This window comes from Sardina pilchardus, chromosome 9 (genome assembly GCF_963854185.1).
Source record: "Sardina pilchardus chromosome 9, fSarPil1.1, whole genome shotgun sequence".
NCBI classification, from domain to species: Eukaryota; Metazoa; Chordata; class Actinopteri; order Clupeiformes; family Clupeidae; genus Sardina; species Sardina pilchardus.
In genome coordinates this window covers 9,643,302-9,667,537 of record NC_085002.1, presented here as the reverse complement: position 1 = coordinate 9,667,537, position 24,236 = coordinate 9,643,302, and the positions used below count along the sequence as shown (strand labels likewise).

At 42.6% G+C, this 24,236-nt stretch overlaps 1 protein-coding gene across 1 annotated transcript; it reads right to left on the bottom strand.

The window, feature by feature from the left end:
• Positions 1-1,310: 1,310 nt before the first annotated feature.
• On the bottom strand, positions 1,311-15,474 carry ptgis (prostaglandin I2 (prostacyclin) synthase). Its single transcript, XM_062545648.1, has 10 exons — positions 15,347-15,474; positions 15,074-15,197; positions 14,239-14,414; positions 13,858-14,004; positions 11,839-11,963; positions 10,764-10,954; positions 8,269-8,413; positions 7,371-7,552; positions 6,276-6,427; positions 1,311-1,856 (listed from the first exon to the last, which is right to left on the bottom strand). The coding sequence occupies exons 1-10, from the start codon at positions 15,415-15,417 to the stop codon at positions 1,703-1,705; spliced, it is 1,467 nt and encodes a 488-aa protein (XP_062401632.1). The 5' UTR covers positions 15,418-15,474; the 3' UTR covers positions 1,311-1,702.
• Positions 15,475-24,236: the final 8,762 nt, after the last annotated feature.

The following is a 24,236-nucleotide window of genomic DNA, read 5'->3' as shown; positions in this document are numbered from 1 at the left end:
CCACGAAAATTAACACTTAATGTCTCAACCGAGAGCAAAGAGTTAACCAGACCGCTCATGTTTCAAGCCCGCCTTGCATTGCACCACCAAAACAGCCTTATTCTGGCTCTTTCCGAGAAGAAAACATTCAGACCAACACTGCCAATCAGGTCTTGCTGATATGCCACCAATCTTCATCAAAGCACATGTTATTTTTGATCGTCGAATTTGTCAACTTGGCTTTAAATTGATGTTTTAAAACATGACGGGGGCATTGCTTATTGCCTAAATCTACTTGATTAATTGCCCCATACACGCCTTGCTCGCAGCAATGAATCGGCAATCATGACAGCCATATACTGTAAGTATATTAAAGGATTATTGGTTTAATCTTCTGATGGTCAAAGATGTAAGGAGTTATTAACACAAGATCGAAGCATTCATCGGGGGTTGATGCATTGCCATGATACATTGAGACTGCATTCATAAGTCCCTGATCGCACCGACAACACAAGCTACAAATGGTCGATGTTTTATGTGTATCGATTTACGGTATATTTATGCTTTCTACAGCATGCGCAATAGTCAGAGAACATGCATTGAAAGAAAATATAGGCTAAGTCATACGGAAATAGGACACATGTTCGATATCAATTAGCCTAATATCAGTCGCAATAATAAAATATGTTCAAGATGCATTGTCTGGAAAAGATACCTTATTGTTGAGAAAGTGTAAACATACAAATGACTAAATCAAGAGACGTCAGTGATTTACTATTCCATTGAGAGACAGGCTCCAGGGCAGATTCTCCTTAAGTCCTGACATGTTCAAACTGCTGCGGTTGTAACCGTCGTCTGCTGAACCCAACATATCCAAGGTTTGCTTTTATGAGTACGATCAACAAGTTATTCGAGCATCCACGAGCTCTCGCGAACCTGATTTGTCTGCTCTGCTGCGCTGTAGCAGCGTCGACAGCATTCCTTGTAGATGGCCGATTCCCGAAGCCACCCCTCCACGTGCCCTCACCACCACCACCTAACGGCAATAAACACACCGTTTTAACTCTTACCGAGGAGGTATGGAACAGCTTTCTTCGGCACGCCACGTCTGTGCCGGTCACAAAAATGGCGCCAGCGGAGGGGTATACACCCAGCACCTAACATACTCATTACACTAGTCTGAGACACCGTTCGCTGAGACGATGTTCAGTTCAGACAGGGCCACTACCAAAATATTGTATTTCATGATTGTGTCTGTCATCATAGATTAATATGTCTAGTAAGGCAACTGGCGTAGGGTTTTGAGAATTAACAATGCTTTGGGCATAATATGAGGGACTCATTTCTGTTTTATTTTGTAGAAGTCCAGTCAAGAAAATTTATTTCTATAGTAGGCTACATTTTACTACAGTGCTACAATGTACAGTACAGTACATTTTCTTAAGTGCTTTACAAATGATTAAATATGAATAATAGCAAGATAACAAATAATAGTACAAAACATACAAAATACAAACAAGTACAAGAACAGATCTGCTTAGAGCATACTACAGCATTCTTCAAAGTGTATTATTGTATTCTTCACTTCACAAGTATTATGCATTGTTTATTTACACGTGGTTTATAAATATACATATATAAATAAGATAATAGGTACAAAATAAATAAATAACACAAATATAAGCAAGTCTTGTCTTCTTGTCTTCTGGCGAGTGTGCTCCAGTTAGCTTCTGGTTGGCTTCAGTCGATATCTGATCTCCAGGTCACCGATTGGCTGAAGCATTCCAAAGCCATAGCGACTGGGGTCCACGGGGGGCATAGCGGCCTGCTGGTCACACAGCTCCAGGTCCAGAGATGTGAGAACCATGATCACAAACCTGTTGAGCGTACAGAACGATGAGTATTGTAAGGCAGGTTTTCTGATTCCTTTGAGGCAGATGAGAGCTGAATGCCTTTTGCTGCTAATTTACATCTGTGTGAGCTTCTGATAGCTCATTGTTGTCTCAGCTGGCTGTGGCCGGAACCCCATCAAGCAGCCATCAACACTTCTCCCATCGATTCAGTGAAAGTCAAATTGACAACTTCTGAAATACTCAAAAATGTATGTTGTAAATGTAATACATCCATGTTTAGTCTTAAATTAATACTTGTAATGTGGGCAACAGCCTGATCACGGTGTCATTGCAATCTAATGTATCTGTACATAGTTGTGGACTAAGAACTATATTATAGAGTTTTAGACGCCACACCCACTTTCAGGTAAAGAGGTCCTGCTGAGTGGGGGGTGGCTGGATGACTGAAAAAGAGAAGTTCTTGCAGTGACTCTCTCTCTTGCTTCTCTGCTCTGGTCTAGGCAAGAGGTCACACTGACCTCTCTGCCCCTCTCTCTCCCTCTCTCTCTCTCCCTCTCTCTCTCTCTCTGTTTTTCCCTTCCTATCTCTTTCTTTGTCTCTTTATGGTTTGTTATTTTCATTATTTGATCTATTGTTTTATCTGGTGTATGTAGCATTGTAACTTGGTAACTTGTTAAGGTTTAAGTCCAAGTTTATTGTTTGTAACTTTGTTTAAGTTTACTTTGATACTTTACTCTTACCTAAGGCTCAAGGCCTAATAAATGGTTAATTCTCCTCGCTCAGTTTGCATATCTCTAAAAGTTTAGTGTGCCATTCCATTCTCTGCCATAGTTAACTTCATGAGTTATTTGGTAATTTATTAGAGGTACAATACAATCTATGGAGTCAGATTTAATCGTGGTGAAATTTCTAATAACATTATCATTTAACTCCACATGGCTACTGATCCATTGTTCTTCACGCATGTAAAGGGAGAACGTCCGACGTGTTTGTGTAGCGCGTTTGGGATTGTTTGGTCAACCTTTACAAGTGGCGACCTCGACCGTGATCGTTATGACGGGATGTACCTATATTTCTGAAATTTGGTGAGTAGAAAAACTTCTTAAAGACGTGTAGCAGAAAGCACACGCATAGGCCTACGCATTATTTTCGCTATCAACTCACCTAAAGATTCAGAAACGTTGCTCTCTCCGTTATACGGAAATACGAACATGGACAGATGTAGACACGTGATAATATTTCTTTGTTTAATACATTAAGACAGAAAATGGCTAAAATTGTTGAAACTGAAGACATTACTTCTTACTCTAGTGGGATAGAGATATGCAACTGGCGATTTTTCATTGAAATACATGCGTTACAAACAAAAAAACATGCAATGATGGACGGTGTTATCTTGTTACTTCTCATTATTTGCATTCATTCATTATTGAACACCGCGCAGTCATTGAAACCTTTCTCTGATGCGAGATATGTGGCTATCCCCAACAAAGCGATGTTAGAGAATGTTGCTTCGTCAGAATTGTCGTTCACAGCCGACTCAAGCAACGACGTCTCTTCTAACACCACTGGAACAGCGCAAACACACTGCGAAAAGGAGGCTATCCAACACATGGACGCAAACGACCCAAGCATTGTCTGCAACTCATGTGGAAAATCAGAACATGAGATGCAGACATGTTGGTCAACAGGCTTTCGAAAACACCGCCAACGCAGAGTCCAATCATCTAACACCTTTGCTTCTCCTATCAACCCCCATGCCTCTGGACCCATCCATTGTTCTAGGTGTTAAGGCGCAAAATTGCCGTGTGTGTGTGTGCTTTCACTGAAGGACAATGTAATGATGCAGACTAACCATTCAAGACCATGGTAAGACAGAATTTATATTTTTTAAACTGAACATGATAACATTAACCTATACTAATAATAGCACAGATAATTCCATGCAACAACATGTAGCATTGTTCTCCCAAGGTGCTCTGATGGGAAATTTGTTAGTCAGATATTCAGACAGTGTTTTAATTTACTTTGAAGATAATGGTATTTGCTAGCTTGTTGTATGCTCATGTATAGTGAGTGTGTAGACTCTGTAAGTGTTGAGGCTTGAAAGCATTTAACTGTGCAGATGCTAGTAGCATGATTATTCTTCACACTTTTTGTTTTTCTTTATACTCACCGGTTAAACCAAATGAACGGTCACTGAACCAAAGAGTATCTGCTGAATGAATGTTAGGTTGGATCTCTCGTGACTAACAAATAATGCCCATAAAAATGTATATTAAAAAAAAAAAAAAAAATGGGAGATACAATGTTGTAGATTGTTGATTAGTATGACTACCACCTGAAATTTTAATGTCTGTACCTGTCTCTGCCAAAAGGAGGCCCATGTGCAGCTGACTGTGTGGCAGACACATCATGCCGACATTCTTATACCAACTAAATGTTAAGTCTATTGTTGAATGTCCAGAAGTGATAAAGCACATACACACACACAAGTAAATTTTCGATTAATGATTTAAATTGAAGAATTTTAACTGCTGGGATGAACTAATTTGCTTTCCTTTTAACCACTATCATTTTATATACATTATTTGATTATTTGATTTGATTTTCTTCATAAATTTGTATTCAGTGTGCAAATAATGCCAGTAACAAAGATGATTTATCTTATGAAAATTTTTTTCCAATTTGAGATACACCAGAATGTGTTTAATTCCATTTATTTTGAAATTTGTATATTGGTTTGTTTGTTTTGCTCTTTCTCTCTTTCCTGTCTTTTCCCTATATACATGCCCAACTCATCGAAAAGCAAAAGACTATTGATATTCTAATGTTACAGCAGACAGATGATACTCTCACGATTCTGCTCAACTCCAGATTGCTTTTACACAAAGAAGAATGTTCCACGCTACAGCAATGCTCGCCTGATCCTGAGAACTTGTTTCAGACCGGAGAAGCTCGGTCAACTAATGTCAAAACTACTCTGAGAGATTCCTTTGGACACTATGGACAAATATGTGAATATGGATGACTGGCCTTACTTTTGACAATCTGTTAACTTTGTGTCTCAGTTGCCAAGCGGGCGAAAACTGTAAGGCAGGTTTTCTGATTCCTTTGAGGCAGATGAGAGCTGAATGCCTTTTGCTGCTAATTTACATCTGTGTGAGCTTCTGATAGCTCATTGTTGTCTCAGCTGGCTGTGGCCGGAACCCCATCAAGCAGCCATCAACACTTCTCCCATCGATTCAGTGAAAGTCAAATTGACAACTTCTGAAATACTCAAAAATGTATGTTGTAAATGTAATACATCCATGTTTAGTCTTAAATTAATACTTGTAATGTGGGCAACAGCCTGATCACGGTGTCATTGCAATCTAATGTATCTGTACATAGTTGTGGACTAAGAACTATATTATAGAGTTTTAGACGCCACACCCACTTTCAGGTAAAGAGGTCCTGCTGAGTGGGGGGTGGCTGGATGACTGAAAAAGAGAAGTTCTTGCAGTGACTCTCTCTCTTGCTTCTCTGCTCTGGTCTAGGCAAGAGGTCACACTGACCTCTCTGCCCCTCTCTCTCCCTCTCTCTCTCTCCCTCTCTCTCTCTCTCTCTCTGTTTTTCCCTTCCTATCTCTTTCTTTGTCTCTTTATGGTTTGTTATTTTCATTATTTGATCTATTGTTTTATCTGGTGTATGTAGCATTGTAACTTGGTAACTTGTTAAGGTTTAAGTCCAAGTTTATTGTTTGTAACTTTGTTTAAGTTTACTTTGATACTTTACTCTTACCTAAGGCTCAAGGCCTAATAAATGGTTAATTCTCCTCGCTCAGTTTGCATATCTCTAAAAGTTTAGTGTGCCATTCCATTCTCTGCCATAGTTAACTTCATGAGTTATTTGGTAATTTATTAGAGGTACAATACAATCTATGGAGTCAGATTTAATCGTGGTGAAATTTCTAATAACATTATCATTTAACTCCACATGGCTACTGATCCATTGTTCTTCACGCATGTAAAGGGAGAACGTCCGACGTGTTTGTGTAGCGCGTTTGGGATTGTTTGGTCAACCTTTACAGTATGAAGAGTGTTTCTAGTTTCTTTGGGTAAGAGGGGCAAAGAGTTGTCAAGAGACTGAGGACAACAACGCTTTTTTCTCAAGGGAGTGACACCACGAATTTAGGTGTTGGTTGAAATGTATTCCTAGAACAAGCATCTAAAAACAACCACAAGCTAATCAGAAATTGGTGTAGTAATTAAGGATTTAGCAATAGAGTCCCTGAAATAATAGCTCCCTAGAGGATAATGATCAGACGCAAAACACTGCTTCCCTTTCTACAGGAACATGCCGCGTTTATAAAACTGTGTTTAAATTGGAGATCAATACAGAGCAGCAGAAGTAACGTAGTTTATTATGCATTCATCAGCATCCATCAGGCTGTATACTCACTGCTTTATGCCACTGACGGCGAAGTGTCTGCCCACACACATGCTCCCACCAGCCCCCCAGGGCATGCTGTAGTATTTCACCCTCCTCCCTCCTTTGAAGAAGTCTCTTCTCTCTGTCCCATCTGCATTGAGGAAGCGGTTGTACTTAAATTTCTGCCAAAAAAACAAACAAACAAAAAAAACAGCACAACACAGTCATTTTAATTGGGTCAACATCTATCCACTATATTCTGTATACAGGCAGTGAATTTGTCAGTGTTCATAGTAGACCAAGGAATAACCCTGTAACCCTGTCAAATGACGGAAAATACAATCAAAAGAATTTCATTCAATTTGATATTTTTAACCACTACCATTTACAGCAATACAACATTGTCTCAAGCCTCTACACAGAACACAATGGCTAAGCCCCATAGATCATGGGTCTTTGGGGTTGTTGAGTCTGAGTGAATGAAATTAGAGATGAATGAAACTCTAAACGGCTTTACTTAGTTTAATTGTGGGGCTTTTTTCCCCGTAGTTTGAGAGGATAGTGAAGAGTGAGAGGAACTGAGTGGGCAAGGGAGATTGGAAGTGAGGTTGAGGAACGACAGGGGTGCAGATTCAAGCCTTTTTACACATGGACCTGTGCATGGCACTTAAGGCTCAGATCCCTCCTACTGTAATACACTTTTGTTTTGACCAAAAATGCTCCTGCTCTCCAAAGATAATATCTATCACCAACACTATAGCAATGAATGGTTTAAATCCGCCAGAGACCGCTGATAAAATACACCCAAACAAAATTCACAATACTTTAATATATTGAATAAAAGCCTCAGTAAAACAGTGGAGCGTGAATGCACCATGTTCCAATGCTATGCATACACACAAACACAAACACACACACGCACACTTAAAAAAGGGTTCTTAGGGTGCTATAAGGCTTTAAAGAACCCTTTGGGGATTCCTTTGATGGACCCTTCAAAATGGTTTAAAGAACCATTTAGGCGTGCCATATACGAAGCATGGTTTTTGGTTCTAAATAGCACCTCTTTTCTAAGAGTGCACACACACACACATAGTTCAAGATGAACCCAACCCCTCTGAGTCTCACCTCTGGTTCGCTGTGGATCTCCGTGTCCATCTGCGGGCTGAGGTAGGGGAAGAGGCAGACCCGGTCCCCGCGGCGGAGCGTGTACTCGCGGCCCCCGCTCAACTGCAGCTGCTTGTCCTGCACCACCTCCCTCGTGATGAGCGCCGCCGCGCGGAGACGCAGAGTCTCACTGAGCACGCTGTCTGCAACCGCAGGGTTAAAAGACACACACACACACACACACACACAGATATCATAAGCATTTACAACTGCAAGGGAAGAATCTGAGGTCAACCTAGCTAGGATAACTGAAGCTAACATATGTTTTCTTTCACTAAAACATTAAAACACTGTCCCCAGCTGTGGCGCAACTGGCTGGGGCACCTGCACCGTGGTCCTTTCCGGATCCCGCCCCTGCTCTCTCTCCCATTCACTTCCTGTCGATTCTCCACTGTCTCTATCATTAAAGGCATAACAAGCCCAAAAAATATACTTAAAAAAAAAAAAAAACATTAAATCGCTGACAGGTTCCCATATTATCTACATGACCCACCAAAAACAACCATCAAACTAAATCTTACATTGTAGGGCTTATTTTACATTTTATTGATCCTCATTGATTGATTGCTTGACATATTGACAAAGAGAGCAGAAAACTGGAGTATGCCATATTGCCAGTGTCTGATGAATGTTTCCTGCCTATGTTTGGCCGAGCAAAGCTTGCCCTATCCCAACCCTTTCAGCATTGTGGTTTGTGTATACAGTATACCCAGGCCAATGATGCATACAGGATGTAGTGTAGCAGAAAAGAAAAATAAGTAATATAAGTAGAACTACAGCCTTTTCAAAATGCACATGGATATTCACACAGCTGAACCAACAGCAGAGAAATGCACTGTGTGTTAAATGTCATTCTCACCCAAAACCGGAGTGTTCTTCTGCATGCTGGCCAATGGGTGGCGCTGTTCCTGAAGGCTTCTGATCTCTGCTCTCACAGCGTGCATCGCCTCAGGGTGTGTCAGCAAGAAACCCAACAGCCAGAAGGCAGCTGGGCCTGCATTGCCCTGGAATGAAATAAGAGAGACAGGCAAGCTCATCTTGAGGGTGCTTCAAATGGAATAGTAAAACTGGACATTTCGTTTTAAGAAAGTTCTGTCTCAAATAAAAGTTTGTATGACATACTTTCCACACTAATAGACTCTAAGATATCTAAGATATCTGATGCCGTCTGTTTGATGTTAGTCACCATATAATGCTACTCTTGACTGGTCACAACATTATAAGTGTGTCTAGATGCATCTGATATGAGAATGAATCAGACAAGCAAGTGTTAAACAAAACGAGAACAGCATGGATAATATACCGCCATCGTATAATATGGAGGTCCCGACCCAACAGGTAATAGTGTCAGGCGGATAAAGGAGGCATTTCATGCCAGTGATGTATCATCCTCCACCTCCACAGATCTTCTGCTGGAAATGTACTACTGACAGCTCCATGCACCGCCCTCTATAAGCCCCTCCACCAAATGAGAGATCTGCCATGTAATGCTGCGTTGAGGTGCCGGAGATTTACCGACTGTTTTCCAGAGCGCAGGCCATAAACCACAGTGCTCTCGTGTGGGTGACAGGCGTACTGCAGCATAAGTCACGCTGGCAGGCAGCTCAGAGCAAACTCAAGAGAGGCTGAGAGACTTGGACTTAGCGTGAAGCAACACCACGACACACACAGACAAAGGAGAAAGTAGAGCAGGTAGGATGAAGGTAGGATGAAATCAGGTAGGATGAAAAATGGAAAAAGAGAAAGTGCGGACATGTTCAAGTGTGTGTGTGTGTGTATAGTAAACACAGGTGAGAATAAAGCCTCTGTTCAGGCAGGTGGGAGCGGCAGTGGTGTGCCTTTTTCCAGGCGGCACTAATCTCCAGGTTAGCGTTGGTGCCTGAGGCGCTGCTGGCACTGTGCCACGCTAGGAAGTGTCTGCGCTAGGAGGTGGCGCATTGTTTCCAGCGTGGGAATGCCTTGTGTAACTCCACCTAATCTCAGCCATGTTACCTACACCTGCGGTGTACCCTGCCAACTCTGTCTCATGGCGAGAAATCTCATCACCACTGAATCATCAGCGCATTGCCAAAGACAAGCATGGTCTGTGTGTATGTGTGTGTGTGTGTGTGTGTGTGTGAGCTCACAGGTGAGGAACAAGAATCCATTGTACCAACTCACCATGCAGAATGCCGAAACAAAAAGGCCCGTTGCCATGGGGACATGGAATGTGGCAAACATTACTTGTCAAACTACATCGGCGCAAAAGCCGATGTAAAAAGGTGTTCAGCTCAGGGTTGTTAAAAGGAGAAGAATGTTTGCACAGTCTATGTCTTTCAACACCCCATGTTCCCCTTTCCTGGAGCCCAAAGCTCGAGAGGTAGATAAGATTGAACGCCTTAGTGCGGATACAGGTTCATGTTCAAGCTGGGCACTACTGTATAAAGCATGACATGAGACATATTTTATCATGCCAGTATAAATAAAACTGAGTTCCATGGAATTGAATCAGTGCTCCAGGTGAGGCTCTTATCTTCTAAGGGGACCCAGTCACCATGGCTCACCCAGCCATAATCAGCCATGATTATCTGCCCCTCTGCCTGCTCTGCTCAACATTAATGTATTCCTTAAAGGATACACAGGAAAGGATGATAACATAGACACAAAAATGGAAAACAGGAGTGGGAGAGAGAGAGAGAGAGAGAGAGAGAGAGAGCACATGCTTGTGAGACATGTTTTCAGAATCACTGAACTTGAACCTGTAGCCACATGGGGTATCTGTGCTCTCTAGAATGAAAGGGGAAGAATGTGTGTGTGTGTGTGTGTGTGTGTGTGTGTGTGTGTGTGTGTGTGTGTGTGTGCGCACACTTGTGAGCGTGTGCATGCATGCCAACTGTGGCACATGCTATGCCTGGTTGGGGTCACACACCTTGAAGAACAGCTGACTCCAAAGTGGACAGAGCGATGGCAGAGACAGCGTCCCACCAACCCACTAACCAGCCCCCACACGCCCTCCCTGAGGTGAGATATGCAGCCTCGGGATCAGATTATAGGCCTGTGGGTGTGTGTGTCTGTGTTCGCACGTGCATGTGTCAATAAGGAAGAGAGAGAGAGAGAGAGAGAGAGAGAGACCTGAGCGAGAGAGTGTGTGTGTGTTTGTGTGTGTGTGTGTTTGTGTGTGTGTGTGTGTGTTTGTGTATATTTGCACTGCGCGCGCGCGTGTGTGTGTGTGTGTGTGTGTGTGAGTGTGTACGAGAGAGAGAGAGAAAGAGAGAGAGTGTGAGAGAAAGAAAGAATGAGTGTACGTGAGAGAGAGAGAGAGAGAGAGAGAGAGAGAGAGAGAGAGAGAGAGAGAGAGAGAGCATCCCAACTCACCTGTGTGACCCACAGCTGCAGCAGCATGGCCCTCCTCTGGCTCTCCTGCTCCACGCTCTCACTCTGCAGGTGCTGCAGGTAGCTCTGCTGCCAGGTGTTCCTCTGGGCCCTGCCGGCCCCCACGCCCAGCCAGCAGGCACTCAGCAGCTCCCACAGACGCTCCTGGGCACAGTTGGCCACTCGCCGCTCCTCTGACCACACACACACACACACACACACACACACACACACACACACACTCACACACACACACACACACACACACACACACACACACACACAAAAACAAATAATTTAGTCTCAGACAGCTGATAACAGTCCATGCAAAATAAATGAAAATATGAAAAATATAGTAAAATGTTGACACCACAGTGCTATGTCAAACCCCTCATAAAAACAGGCATGCAGTATTGTGAATTTGAATGTATCATATATTCACAAAATAATGAGTTGCCATTTCCGGCACAGCCATTCAAATATGTTATGCTGAGTACTTTCTGATAAAGAACCACTGTTACAGATGAAACATTTCCTGAGGGTGAACAGGTCAGGTCCTACACATTCCTACTGTGTCATTTGTCACACTCTGTACAGAGTAATATTTACAAAAACTAATGTCAATACGACACAGTTTCCTACCGACCTTTTCACCGCTTCACATAGGAAGAGGTATTGCTATAACCTATTCTACACAAGTGATGCAAAAAAAGTTGTGCAACAACCAGTATACAGAGACAGCTATATTTAAATTGTTCTCTTGTTTCTCATGGCTGTTGCATAAGATTGGAAAGGCAACTCTGCTGTGTGTGTGAATGAGGAACTGTAACTGACTCCCTCATAACAGACACTGACTGATCGAGTTATTCATCCTACCAGACAAACACACTGATACCTATAACACATACTGTAAGAATGCTTACTGTGCTCTAGTTTCAGTTGATGACAAATAATAAACACTCCTCTATGTTGATAACTCCACCATAGTCGTAACTTTGTGTCAATCATATTTTTAGAATATCAGGTTAAAGAAAAACGATGTTATTCTCATTATATCATTATTGTCAAAGATATCTACCTTTCTTTATAGTCGAACGGGCAAGTTTGGAAAGGAGCCCATCAAACTTGCGAAATTCTTCGTAGACCGTGGTGAGTTGTGTGATGTCATTCCCATCGACCTCAAACAAGGTGAGATAACCGGCTCTGTGAGGGAGGGAGGAAAAGAGAGTCAGTGTGGCCGAGAGAGACGGAGTTCCGCTGATACCAGCGCTCATCCCGCCGCTGCTCACTCATGGGGCTGTGGCCAGTCCAGGGTTTGCTGTTTTGAGGCCCGCTGTGGTAAATAGCCATGCCAAAAAGGTCAGCTCCATCACAGGGCATCCACACCTGTGCAAATATAACACTTTCGCACACCTGCTTTTGTCCTTTCACCCTAAATGAATCTGCAAAACTAAACTAGAGCAAAACTCTCGCTAAGACTCAGTATTCAAGCTCTCTATAGAATGGGTGTTATGCTTAGCGGTGTCACGCCTGTGCCACACCATGGTCTATTCAATGATTTACACACTGGTCCTTTAGTCTCGTAGAGTTAACAGTTAAGTCTAGACAGTGTTTGATGTAATATCCACAAAGCCTCCTAAACAGAATCCTGTCCTAAAATCACAATGTAATAAATACACACCCTGTCAACAATGGCATTTGACTCATACACTCATACACATAGCCTGGGGGGCGTTAGCCAGACAGTTAATTGTGTTTTTGTTTTTTTTGTTTTACATTTTGTCAACAAATAAGTATTAAGTAGATTAAGATTTTTATTTTGCAACCAATCCTTATTCTATTTCATTTTATGGAAAAAGTAACTCTTTTGTGGACATGTCTGATGGATATTAATTCTTACAGTAATTTCCCGCATATAAACCATATTGCGCCAGGACAGTGTCAGTGAAGAAATTTTGCAAAATCAACGTATAAGCCACGGCTAATAGTCGGGAAATTACGGTAATTCTTGGTTGTAAACCAAATGTCTTTTTCTCAGATACTCATCTTTTTAAAAAAAAATCTCGCTATTTAATCCCTAATTGGGAGATTTACTATTTCAGTTCCACCGTGTTTGTGTTTAAAAGCACTGTGTGAATAAACTGGATTGAGCTGAAGTAGTTTGCAATTTCACCTAAATAACAGACTGTGTGAATAAACTGGAATGAGCTGAGCTGTGTGAATAAACTGGATTGAGCTGAAGTAGTTTGCAATTTCACCTAAATAGCAGACTGTGTGAATAAACTGGATTGAGCTGAAGTAGTTTGCAATTTCACCTAAATAACAGACTGTGTGAATAAACTGGAATGAGCTGAGCTGGATCGCTATCTCACCTAAAGAGCAGACTGTGTGAATAAACTGGATTGAGCTGAAGTAGTTTGCAATTTCACCTAAATAGCAGACTGTGTGAATAAACTGGATTGAGCTGAACTGGATTGCGATCTCACCTAAAGAGCAGACTGCGTGAATAAACTGGATTGAGTTGAACTGGTGTGCAATCTCACCTAAAGAGCAGACTGTGTGAATAAACTGGACTGAGCTGAACTGCAATCTCACCTTAAGAGACTGTGTGAACAAACTGGACTGAGCTGAACTGCAATCTCACCTTAAGAGACTGTGTGAACAAACTGGACTGAGCTGAACTGGTGTGCAATCTCACCTAAAGAGCAGACTGTGTGAACAAACTGGACTGAGCTGAACTGGTTTGCAATCTCACCTAAAGAGCAGACTGCGTGAATAAACTGGACTGAGCTGGACTGGTGTGCAATCTCACCTAAAGAGTGGACAGTGTAAATAAACTGGACTGAGCTGAACTGGTGTGCAATCTCACCTAAAGAGTGGACAGTGTAAATAAACTGGACTGAGCTGAACTGGTTTGCAATCTCACCTAAAGAGCAGACTGCGTGAATAAACTGGACTGAGCTGGACTGGTGTGCAATCTCACCTAAAGAGCGGACAGTGTGAATAAACTGGACTGAGCTGGACTGGTGTGCAATCTCACCTAAAGAGCGGACAGTGTGAATAAACTGGACTGAGCTGGACTGGTGTGCAATCTCACCTAAAGAGCAGACTGTAGCAGAAGCTGAAGAGTCCTTCTTGTCTCCACTGCAGTGGGCTCCGTGCTGCTTCTGTGCTGTTGAAGAGCAGCTGGAGGTTGTTCTGCATGGACTCACACAGCTGCATCAGATTCGGGCCCTGGAAGTGCCTGGGGTGACCACACACACACACACACACACACACACACACACACACACACACACACACACACACACACACACACACATATATTGGTGGGGTGACTCATGGTTTCAGTTGACATCTCATCTCATACATCCTCTTACACCAGAAATCATGACATCCATCCAGAGGTATTTTCCCCTTGTTTTCTTCTCTTGCTGTCAAGCATCAAAGTTTATCAGATAGAATGTCAGAAACCTACTGTTCCATCCAGGCCCTCTCGGTCATTGGGTCATGTTTGGGCATGCTCAGGCTGAACATCCTCTGCATGAGCAACTGGGCATAGCGTTTGAAGTCAAGAGCCTTTGTGTCCGACAGCAGATCATCGTAAGTGTTGGGATCCAGGAGCACAGTCACGTAATGTCCAGCAACACGAACCTAGGGGGGTGAGATGCAAATGTGCAAAACTGACATTCAGATGAGTGGGTCAGCCATGGTCTACTATCTATTGTTTCAGTGGTTATTGTGTTTCAATGGTGATTATTGAAGAATAGACGTCTTTATTGTCCACTGCTGTGAAAATTCATCTTCGACCCCACAAACATAGCACACACAAGCAAGACACAGCAGGTACAACATAAAGCAAACACAAACAAGACTACGCAGCAGGTGCTACATATAGCAAACGCAAACAAGACAGCAGGTACAACATACAAGACATGGTAATGTGCAAGACATACGGAGAATGCTCTAGACTGTTTTCAAAGGGATTGTGTTGCTCTTTATGCCAATAAAGCCTGTTCCAAAGAATGTGCAAATGAAATGTAAGCATGGGAGAGGGAGAATTACAGTACATTATAGGCCAAAATAATACGCCCATATAAAGCTTGGATAAACACAAGTGTGAATAAAATAGGTTTTCAAAAGCAATACATTCACAAAACTGCTTTTAAACGGTTTTGTATTGCAGACAAAATAATAGCTTTTAGACGTTTGATACTGTATGTAAATATAGTCTATTTCAAAATATAATACCATTTATTTATTTCGTCGTGTGATACAAGTGGTGACACCTGTTGCGTGCGTGTGATTGTTACCGTGAAAATATCGCCATGCTTCTTCTTCATCCGAGTCAGAAAAATAGCAGCATCTCTTCCAAATTCAAGGGCATGGCCAAGCCAAGGAATATTGCCTTTGTCCAAAGGTGGTTCAGTCTTCTGTCTGAATAAAAATGACTTTTTCTAGCACTCCATAGCATAAATAACTGAGTTATCACTAAATTCAAACTTATGAGCAAGTGTTTTACCTCACCTGCAAAATGCAAGGTAATTTATTAAATTCATAACATGAACATAAGCAGTATGACTTACCTAGAGCGCCTGGTGTAGATTACAAACACTGCAAGAATTCCATGAAACAGTATAATTGCAGTCCATAACATGATTATTTCAAAGCACTGTCGGAGTCGTCTACAGAGGAATGTTTCTTACTGTTGCTGTCATTGTCGGGCGCTGAAGTTTATGGAAGTTGCTTGCAGCGTCACCTGATTACGACACGATAAGAGGGCGTAGTTTAGAAAGTTTCACCGCGTCAATCCGCTGTCAGCGGCGCGCTCAAATACTGGAGGGTAGGGCATTATTATTTCCACAATAGGCTAACTGAAGTCACTGGTTCATTATCATTGCCCTCTACTAATGTAGCTAACACAGCATTTAAAACGTTCGAAAGATTCGTTGAATTAATCCTGATAGATTTGCCTAACTGACAAGTGTTTTTTTTCCTGATCTAAGTAGGCCTTCGTGGATGGACGACAGGACGTCAGTGCTGCCGGTAAACACTGTATTTTGTTGAAAGAAATATTAATAGATTCAACTTTCAAGAAAGATTAATTTTCATTCATGGGCCTATAGTCTGGATGGCGAAAGATGTAGGCCTACCTAGGCCTACACCGAATGTGGTATGATTAATTACCCTAAATGTAAACGATGAGCCATGGATTCCATTAGTCATTGAACTAATCCTAGGCCTATATTCTGTTAATTGTGTGGATCAACTTTCTCATAGATCTGAAAGATCAAGCTAAGCAATCATACACTGCCCTTACAGACATTTCAGGTTTAGTCTCACATGCAAATTAGGTTTCTGTCCCGTTGTGGTTAACTTTGGGCAATATCCTATCACAAAAAAAAAAAAAAAAAAAAAGGTTTGTAGTTTGTCACCAGTTTGTCGTTATTGGCAAATGTGTCGGTGTTGACAGACCTTTGCTGTAAGTTTTCCTCTAGTGGCCAACATGAGCAATAGGCCTATTTTGTGGTGGACTCATTTCCTACAAATCATTCACAAATTTGCTGCAAATCTGCCGCAAAAAAGGTAATGGACGTCATAATACTTAAGATCGACATACGAGTTAGAAAATACAATAGGCCTAGACCAGACTTAATTGTGTTAAATGTAGGCCTAGTCTAGTAGGCTAGGCTATTGGTCCATCATTTCTATCAGAACACGTCTTTGCACCTACAGTTGAAACAAGGATTCGATTTGTGATTAGGAGACTAGCCTGTTCACAGACACAAACTATTCAGGGCACCGGCTCTCTTCATTTAATTTATTATCAATTTATTTTCCTCACTCATTTGTTTAGTTCTGACTTGTTTTTCCGCTAGTGATGAAGCAGAGCAATCCTCGAGTCACGGGAGTGTTCCATGGTCAGGCGATAGGTGGCAGTGGTGCAACATACAATAGGCGTATCAAACATTTTCTCCATAGATCTACGTATTAAAATTCCATGCACTTGAAGTTATCAACTGCAGTGTTTACAATAGTATATTATTTTATTATGCAGTGAGTGAACAATATTTAAAGAGAATGCTGGATATCGCTGGAAGTCCAAGTATTGTGGCCAAAGTTAACTGTATTGTTTTATTATTTAAAAATTGTGCATGCAACATTTGTGTGTTTACTTTGCTTTCTTTTAATGTTTCCCTTTTAGGTAGGCCCATCTGCATAGTTCAATATGATCATGTAAACAGTATTCAATATTAGCATAGTTCAATATGATCATGTAAACAGTATTCAATATTAGCATAGTTCAATATGATCATGTAAACAGTATTGAAACCAAAACATCTAAATTATGACCTTATTTCCCCCGTGCTCCTTTCCTCACTCAACCCTGCCACCTACTATCCCTGCCTAATTGGCATCATTATGTGCTCTCTCTCTCTCTCTCTCTCTCTCTCTCTCTCTCTCTCTCTCTCTCTCTCTCTCTCGTCTCTGAATGCACCGGAGTGAAGACATTAATGTCATTAGCAAATAAGTTTCTTGCATGATGTTCAGGAATGGAAATCTAGCCATTTCTAAATGGAATGTCAAATTAGGAAATATGAGTCTCTTTCACGACACCAGCCTATCAGATTTGGTGTTGGTTACATTCCTGAGTTCCTAGGAAGGAGTTCCTGTTTTACCTGTTGTTGTTACTGTTTCAACATCTTTCCATTTGGGAGGGAGGGAGGGGGGGGGGGGTTATAAGCCATTCTCATATGAAAGACTGTGCTTGTTGGATAACAACCTAAATGTGCTTAATTTCCATAAATCCTTGGGTGTACTTTACAGTGGACTGATCAAAGGCTCACAGGATTTGTGTGTGTTTTGGGGCATATTGACAACCAAATGGCATGCACCCATGTGTACACAAGCCCAACACTAAAAGGGGAGGGCAGGGAGTGAGAACAAAGCGTGTTATAACGTGAAGCCTGATGAGAAGGCCACCCATGCAGCAATTATCATGGCCCCATCCGCCTATCACGCTGCCGGAGCAGTTCAAAGGCCAGGCCAGCTGATTAGTGGATGCCTGAGTGCTGGGGACCAAATCAATCAGACAAGTGCAATGAGGGACTTTTCAGTTCCCCAGAAAGTGTGAGAGGTCCCTGCCCTCTGACCAACCTAGGGTTATGAGGACTCAAGTGCTTGTTTTGACACCTGATGGAATCCGGATAATACTGCTATAGATTTTTGCCTGCTGTTTAGCCTACTCAGATTAAGGATAAGTGAAACTCTTTGTGACCGTGTTGTTGTGTGTTATGAAAGGTGGTATCCAACTGCTGGTATTATAGAATAGTCTTTGAAGTCTTCTCAGTCCAGATCTAAGTGGCTACATCATTTTGGGGCCTTTCAATATGCCTTAGATCCATTGTAAACAGACTATTTTATAACGTGTCACGTCATAAGATTAATTTTGTAATCAAGGCTCTTTGGATAAAGCTCCTTTGCCAACATTGACAGCCTCAAGCCTTTTCGGAAATTATTCAAGAGTCTTGGCACACCTCTGTGTCGAAAGATCTGACCTTTGTCCCTGCTGACTCAGTCTGGCTGGACAGACAGAGTTAGGAAGTTTGGTGGTTCCAAACTTCCTCTCTTTGACCATGTTTGGCTTGTATCAATACTGAACAGTGCCTTGATTCAAACCTTTCTCGCCAATCTACAAACAGTTCTCTCAGTCTCATAGTTCCTTTGATTGTGAGTAGTTCTGAGTCATATCCTATGAACTTCATAGGAACTCTATGGCTCTCAGCAGCCTTCAATTACCCAATTGGTTCACTGTAGGCAGGTGGACCACCAACAACTGATTTGCTGAGGACAACAAGGCCGAGGAAGATGACTGGCATGCTGAAGATGACGACAAGTGGCTTTCAGGAAATGAGAGGCACCCTTCTGTCCCCTCCAATATAACCATATTGTGGCTGGCCTCTCAAGCCCATTGGTAGGTCCTGCATTTTGATTAGCTTCTGGAGAAACTTTGCCAATCTGCACTGCCACCCAGCTGTCCACCCGAACTGCCTCGATGATCTGCAGTGCTTCCCGGCCGACCTCAAGGGCCGGAATTGACAGTCTTGACAAGTTCCAGCGGCCCAGCGCAGGGGATGTAGAGAGACACATCATGAGATGCGTCTTCACTGGATAGGGTCATATAGGAATACCCTCCATTTTTGATAGCTAATCAAAAATGTATATTAATAATCACCCTGTTTGATTAGTTGCTAGATTGACATTTTTGATTGTTCTTGAACTTTGGCAGACTAGTAGGCCATTTTGAGAATTTGAGAACCACTGGCGTAGCCTACCGGAACTTGGCACGATAGCTTCTAGGCTATCATAACAGTGACAAGCCCTGTAAATGCGCACTTTCTCTCCTGTGTCTCTGTCGGATTTGAACGCTCCTGGTTTCTCTCACAGGGTTACTTGCTCACTGAAACTGAACGTTAGATCTTCCATGTGAAGAGGACCCAATAGGCTACGTATTTTAAAGATAGCCTATTTTATTTTCGAGGGCTTTCGAGATCTGGGGTTATTACCTTACAATTAATTATTAATAGCCTATTAATATGTCTGCTGCATACATGGGAGTTCGTCAGGGCTGTGCAACTGGAGAAGGGGCCATTCATTTACTCCCGTAAATTATTGCAAATACAGTACTTGGTTGCGACTTCCGAACAGTTTTGTTCTGTGTTATATTTGTTTTATACATTTATGTGTGAAACTGCGAGTAACGGGCCATGACCGCACAGCCCAGGCTGCTGAGGTGCCGTGAGGGTGCAGCAAACTTACAGTAAGAGGCAATATTGCTCACAATATTAGGACCGGCCCAAAAGGTTAATGGCCCACCAGGAATCCTCCTGAATCTCCCGATTAGCCACCCCGGACCTGCCGCCCTCCCAAGTTGCCCCATGTCCTGCCGTCTTAGCTGCCCCGCGGCTCTGAGCCGAACCGGGCAGTCTGCTTGACCAAAAAGCAAGTTACTGATGATCTCAATACAGACCAGTAGTGCTTACACCAGTGATTATAAAGTGCTATTAAGTCACATCAGATAGCCTTCCTCCTACCTTCGTTACACATTGACCTGGAATCAAGCATCTTGATTATCAATGCAGACTGCATGGTGCTTGATTAATACACCTGTGGAAAGGGACCATGAAACCCATGAATAGCTAGGCCTTTAACATAACCATCCTGTACATACTAATCAGCAATCTGCAGATTTCATGGCTGTCCTCCACCATCTACAGTAGGATAAGAGACTTCCTCACCCACCGCCCACAGAGTATTAAACCTGGCCTCCACCTCTTCACCTCCATGCTCAGCCAGTCCATTGCCAGTCCATTGTTATTCCCTGTACACATATGACTGCACACCGACAACATGACCATCATTGGACTCCTCATTGGAACTCAAAAACTGCCTGCATGGTGAACAATTGTTCACTAAACACCATGAAAATAAAGGAACTACATTGGTGGGGTCTGTTTGGTGATACATCCCAGAGAACCCTGATCTCAGATGACCTCTCCCATGGTCTGCCAACACCATAGCAACGGTGAACAATTATCCCAGCAGAGCAGAGATTCCACTTCCTTACAGGGCTCAGGAGGAACAACATGAAAAGGAAGCTACTGGTGGTCTTTTCTCCAGGCACCCATTGAGAGAACACAAACTTATCTCAGTGTGGTATGCTGGCTGTTAGGTGGCGGACAAGAAAGCATTCCAAAGGGTAATGAAGATCCAAAGGTAAAGAAGCTCAGAAAATCACTGGTTGCTCACTGCCCTCCCTGGAGGACATCGCCGCCTCCCGATACATCAGTACATCTATACATCTATGTCAACTTTATTGCATCAATTCATGACTTTTGCCATGTAGCACTTAGAGTTGCATCTCTAACTGTGTCGTTTGCCCTAATTACACAAGACACACAAGACAATAAGACAGCAAGAAAGTAAGGCCTTGCAGTGTAGCAAAGTAAACAGATGTTCACATGTTCAGTTCAGTGTCAGATGACCAAAGGCTTCTAATCATGTGAATATGTGGTGCTGGGCTACACTCAAAGACCCTAATCAGAAGGGAATAGTGATCAGCTGTGCTGGAAGGAAGAAAAGGTTGCAGAATCAATAAAAGCAGAGGCTGATAAGGCCTGAGGAGAATCCACATCGGATCTTCGGTCAACCTCCAATTTCCTGTGCTTTGCCCCCGCAGTGCCTTGCCCTTCCTCCCTAAGCGCATCTGTGGTAGATCTCAGACCAGATACCACCAACTGCACTGTCCAGTGTCCACTTTAAGTGAGTAAGCAAACTTTAGATACAAATGCTCCCAATTATATTTGTACATGCTGACAGACATCAGCACTGCAGCATAAAATTCTGCTTTGTTTACCTTTCCCTTCCTCTTGGTCTATCCTCTCTCTCCTCCTCGCTCTCCGTCATCCAGTCTCTCTCTGGGACAGACGTCAGGCAGATGCCGAGGTTAAGGTCAAGATTCCCTCCGGTCAGTAGTGACGTTTCCTGCTCTACCGCTGTCTACACTCTGTTTTTAGGTCTCAGATGATGTTAGTCATCCACAGGCTATATTGGTAATCAATCTTTATATTTCAATATACTGTAACTGAGAGTTGAATCATTGTATCTTATTACACACAAACAAAGTAAAATGAACTAATATAAAAGTTAAGACTGTCCATATTTTCTGTGATGTGAACAGTTTCACTATTAATGTCTGCGTTCCTTGTATATTCCATGGCCATGTTATGGAAGACACTCTGAATTTGAATTAGAAAGATGGGGAGATAAAGAGACGGAAGGATCAGATCATGAACTTCAAGAGCTATCTTAATCACATCTTACATGCAGATATCCATGCATACCTAATTAGGTCCCTCTATAAGAGCTAGAATGAAATGTTAATGAATTCATCGCAAAGGAAGGGCGCAGGTATCATACCAAAAATCAATCTTTGTTAAAATCTTATTAGCAGTCAATTTCAAGTAAGTGATTTGTCATGGTAATGCTTCCAAGACCTCTTAGTCTGATAGTTCAAGGGGCAAAAATGAGTTTTTGCCTTACTTGGAAACAACTCTTTCTTTGGACATATCGACAGCAGTACAGTTGACTGTAATGGAAGCCGTCTAGTTTTCTAATTTTGGCCAAATCCCTGCCAATGTCATGTAACAGCTGTTCTTCCATTTTCACATGGTGTCTGACAAAGCAGTGAACAGCAGGTCAGACTACAGGAAAAAAGTGTACTGTAATTATCTCTTCTTCACATCCCACATTATACCATACAAATGAATTTCAGCATGTTATAAAAATAGCCACATTCTTCACATCCCCTTATACCATACAAATTACCTTCAGTTATAAAAATAGCCATACACCTGCAGTGTATTCAGTGAAAATGAGCCTAAAACAGTATAAATCTGGAAAAGCGAAAGGATCTGAGACATTTTCAAATACTGCGTACCTTAATCAAAGTAAAAAAAAAAAAAAAAACCTGCGTAATATTGATTGCTTTAAAAAGTAGAACTATACGTCTGAAAAGGGCGAAGAGACAAGATCTATAGTGGGAAGAGGAGACGTCACGTGAGAGCGGAGAGCCGTTGGTCCCGACCTCCCCCCTCCCCCCCCCCCCCCATCCTACAAACGCTGCTCTCCCTGCCCTTTGTGCTAAATCAATGGGGAGAGGACGTGTCCACACCTGCGTACAGATGTGCTACGGAGACACCTAATCACAGCCGAGCAGAAATCCTTTCAAAGCATCGCTGATGTAATTAATAGATAGTGGTGGAGCGCTCGCTCTTTGAAAACTGGTCTGTTTGTCGTGGCACTATACGAATGAATTATGGGGAGTAGTGAAATAAGTACTCAAGGTGTTCTTACTTCAGTGCTTCTCTCTGATTTATATTAAGCTTCATTTGAAGAGTTAATTTCCAAGCGAACAAATAAGATCCATGTAAATTCATTTTCACACATGTTTTTTGAGTTATGAATTTCAGGTAATCTCATTGGATTATCAGATAATCTCAAGTAAACAATGATAACACCAGTTGTCAGGAAAGGCCTGCCGTTGACATTTGAAACAGTGACAGAATGACCGAGTGATATTTCAGACAGTGACAGAGTGACTGAGTGTCATTACAGACAGTGAGTCATATTTGTGTGTGTGTGTGTGTGTGTGTGTGTGTGTGTGTGTGTGTGTGTGTGAGAGAGAGAGAGAGAGAGAGAGAGAGAGAGTGTGTGTGTGTGTTCTCAGACAGTGACAAGAAGTGTAGTGTACAGATAACCTTACATGGCGTGTGATTGAGACGACACAACCCTCCTCAGCGGAACACAAAGTAAAGCTGATATAATGTTATGATACACATCTAGCCTCAGAGAAAAGTCTGCAAGAGTACAATCGCTATACTGCTGACAAGAGCTAACGCACTTAATCCACGTCCTCACACTCTTGTACTCCCTGTGGCTGTAAACAACATCATCTAAACTCACACAAAGCATTATATATTACCCATGAGCTCTATGTGAATTTACTGAGAGGATTATATTGAATTACAAACTTTATGCGACGTGTGCAACAGAGGTAGATTAATGATATGAAGTATGTAAGGAAGTTCGGGCATTAATGTTGGCCACAGCAGGTTGTTTATCTGCGTTTAAGTGGTCCCTGGCTGCACTTTGTGAGGCAGAAAGGTTGCTAATGCAGCACGGTACTGTATATGTGTTCACTGTTTCTAGTAATTTAGCAAGGAGATTGGTACACATTTGAGTGAAGGTTGTTTGTGAAGGCTTGAGTGAAGTTGTGTGTGTGTGTGTGTGTGTGTGTGTGTGTGTGAGTGTGCGTGTGTGCGTGCCGGTGTGTGTGTGTGCGGGTGTGTGCATTTTTGGGTGCGTGTGTTTTGATGGGGGTGCGGAGGAGGTGGTGGTGTTGGTAGGTAGTGTGCTTGTAGCACACCAACCCAATTAAGGGCGCTTTAAAAATTACACACACCTCATTAACTTAATCGTCACACGCAGAGGAAAATCAATGCCCTCACTTTGCATGCACTATGGCACCTCCCCAATACCACTTCTCCGACGCTAATCACAAAATGCACAGCGGTATGCCTGTTATGTAACGCTGTGGCCGTGAATGATGAACGTCTGTTTGCTCGCTCCAGGCGCGGCGGCGGCGGCGGCAGAGACGAGAGTGCGGCACGTAGTAGGCGCCTGCCGCTCTCGGTCTCACTGCCCAGAGGGACAAAAGGAGAGTTTAACATTCAGAGCTGGACGTGAGCCATGTAGCTTAGGGCCCTGAGGGTGTCGAGTCGTGGAGAGACTGACAGTGAGGGGGGTGAGGCGGGTGGGGAGGGGGCTGGTGTTCTCTCTCTGTAGTCGTGCACAGGAGGACAGGACAGGGTGTGTTGGTGGGGATTGCTGGTGAGACACAGAGAGATGGCTCTT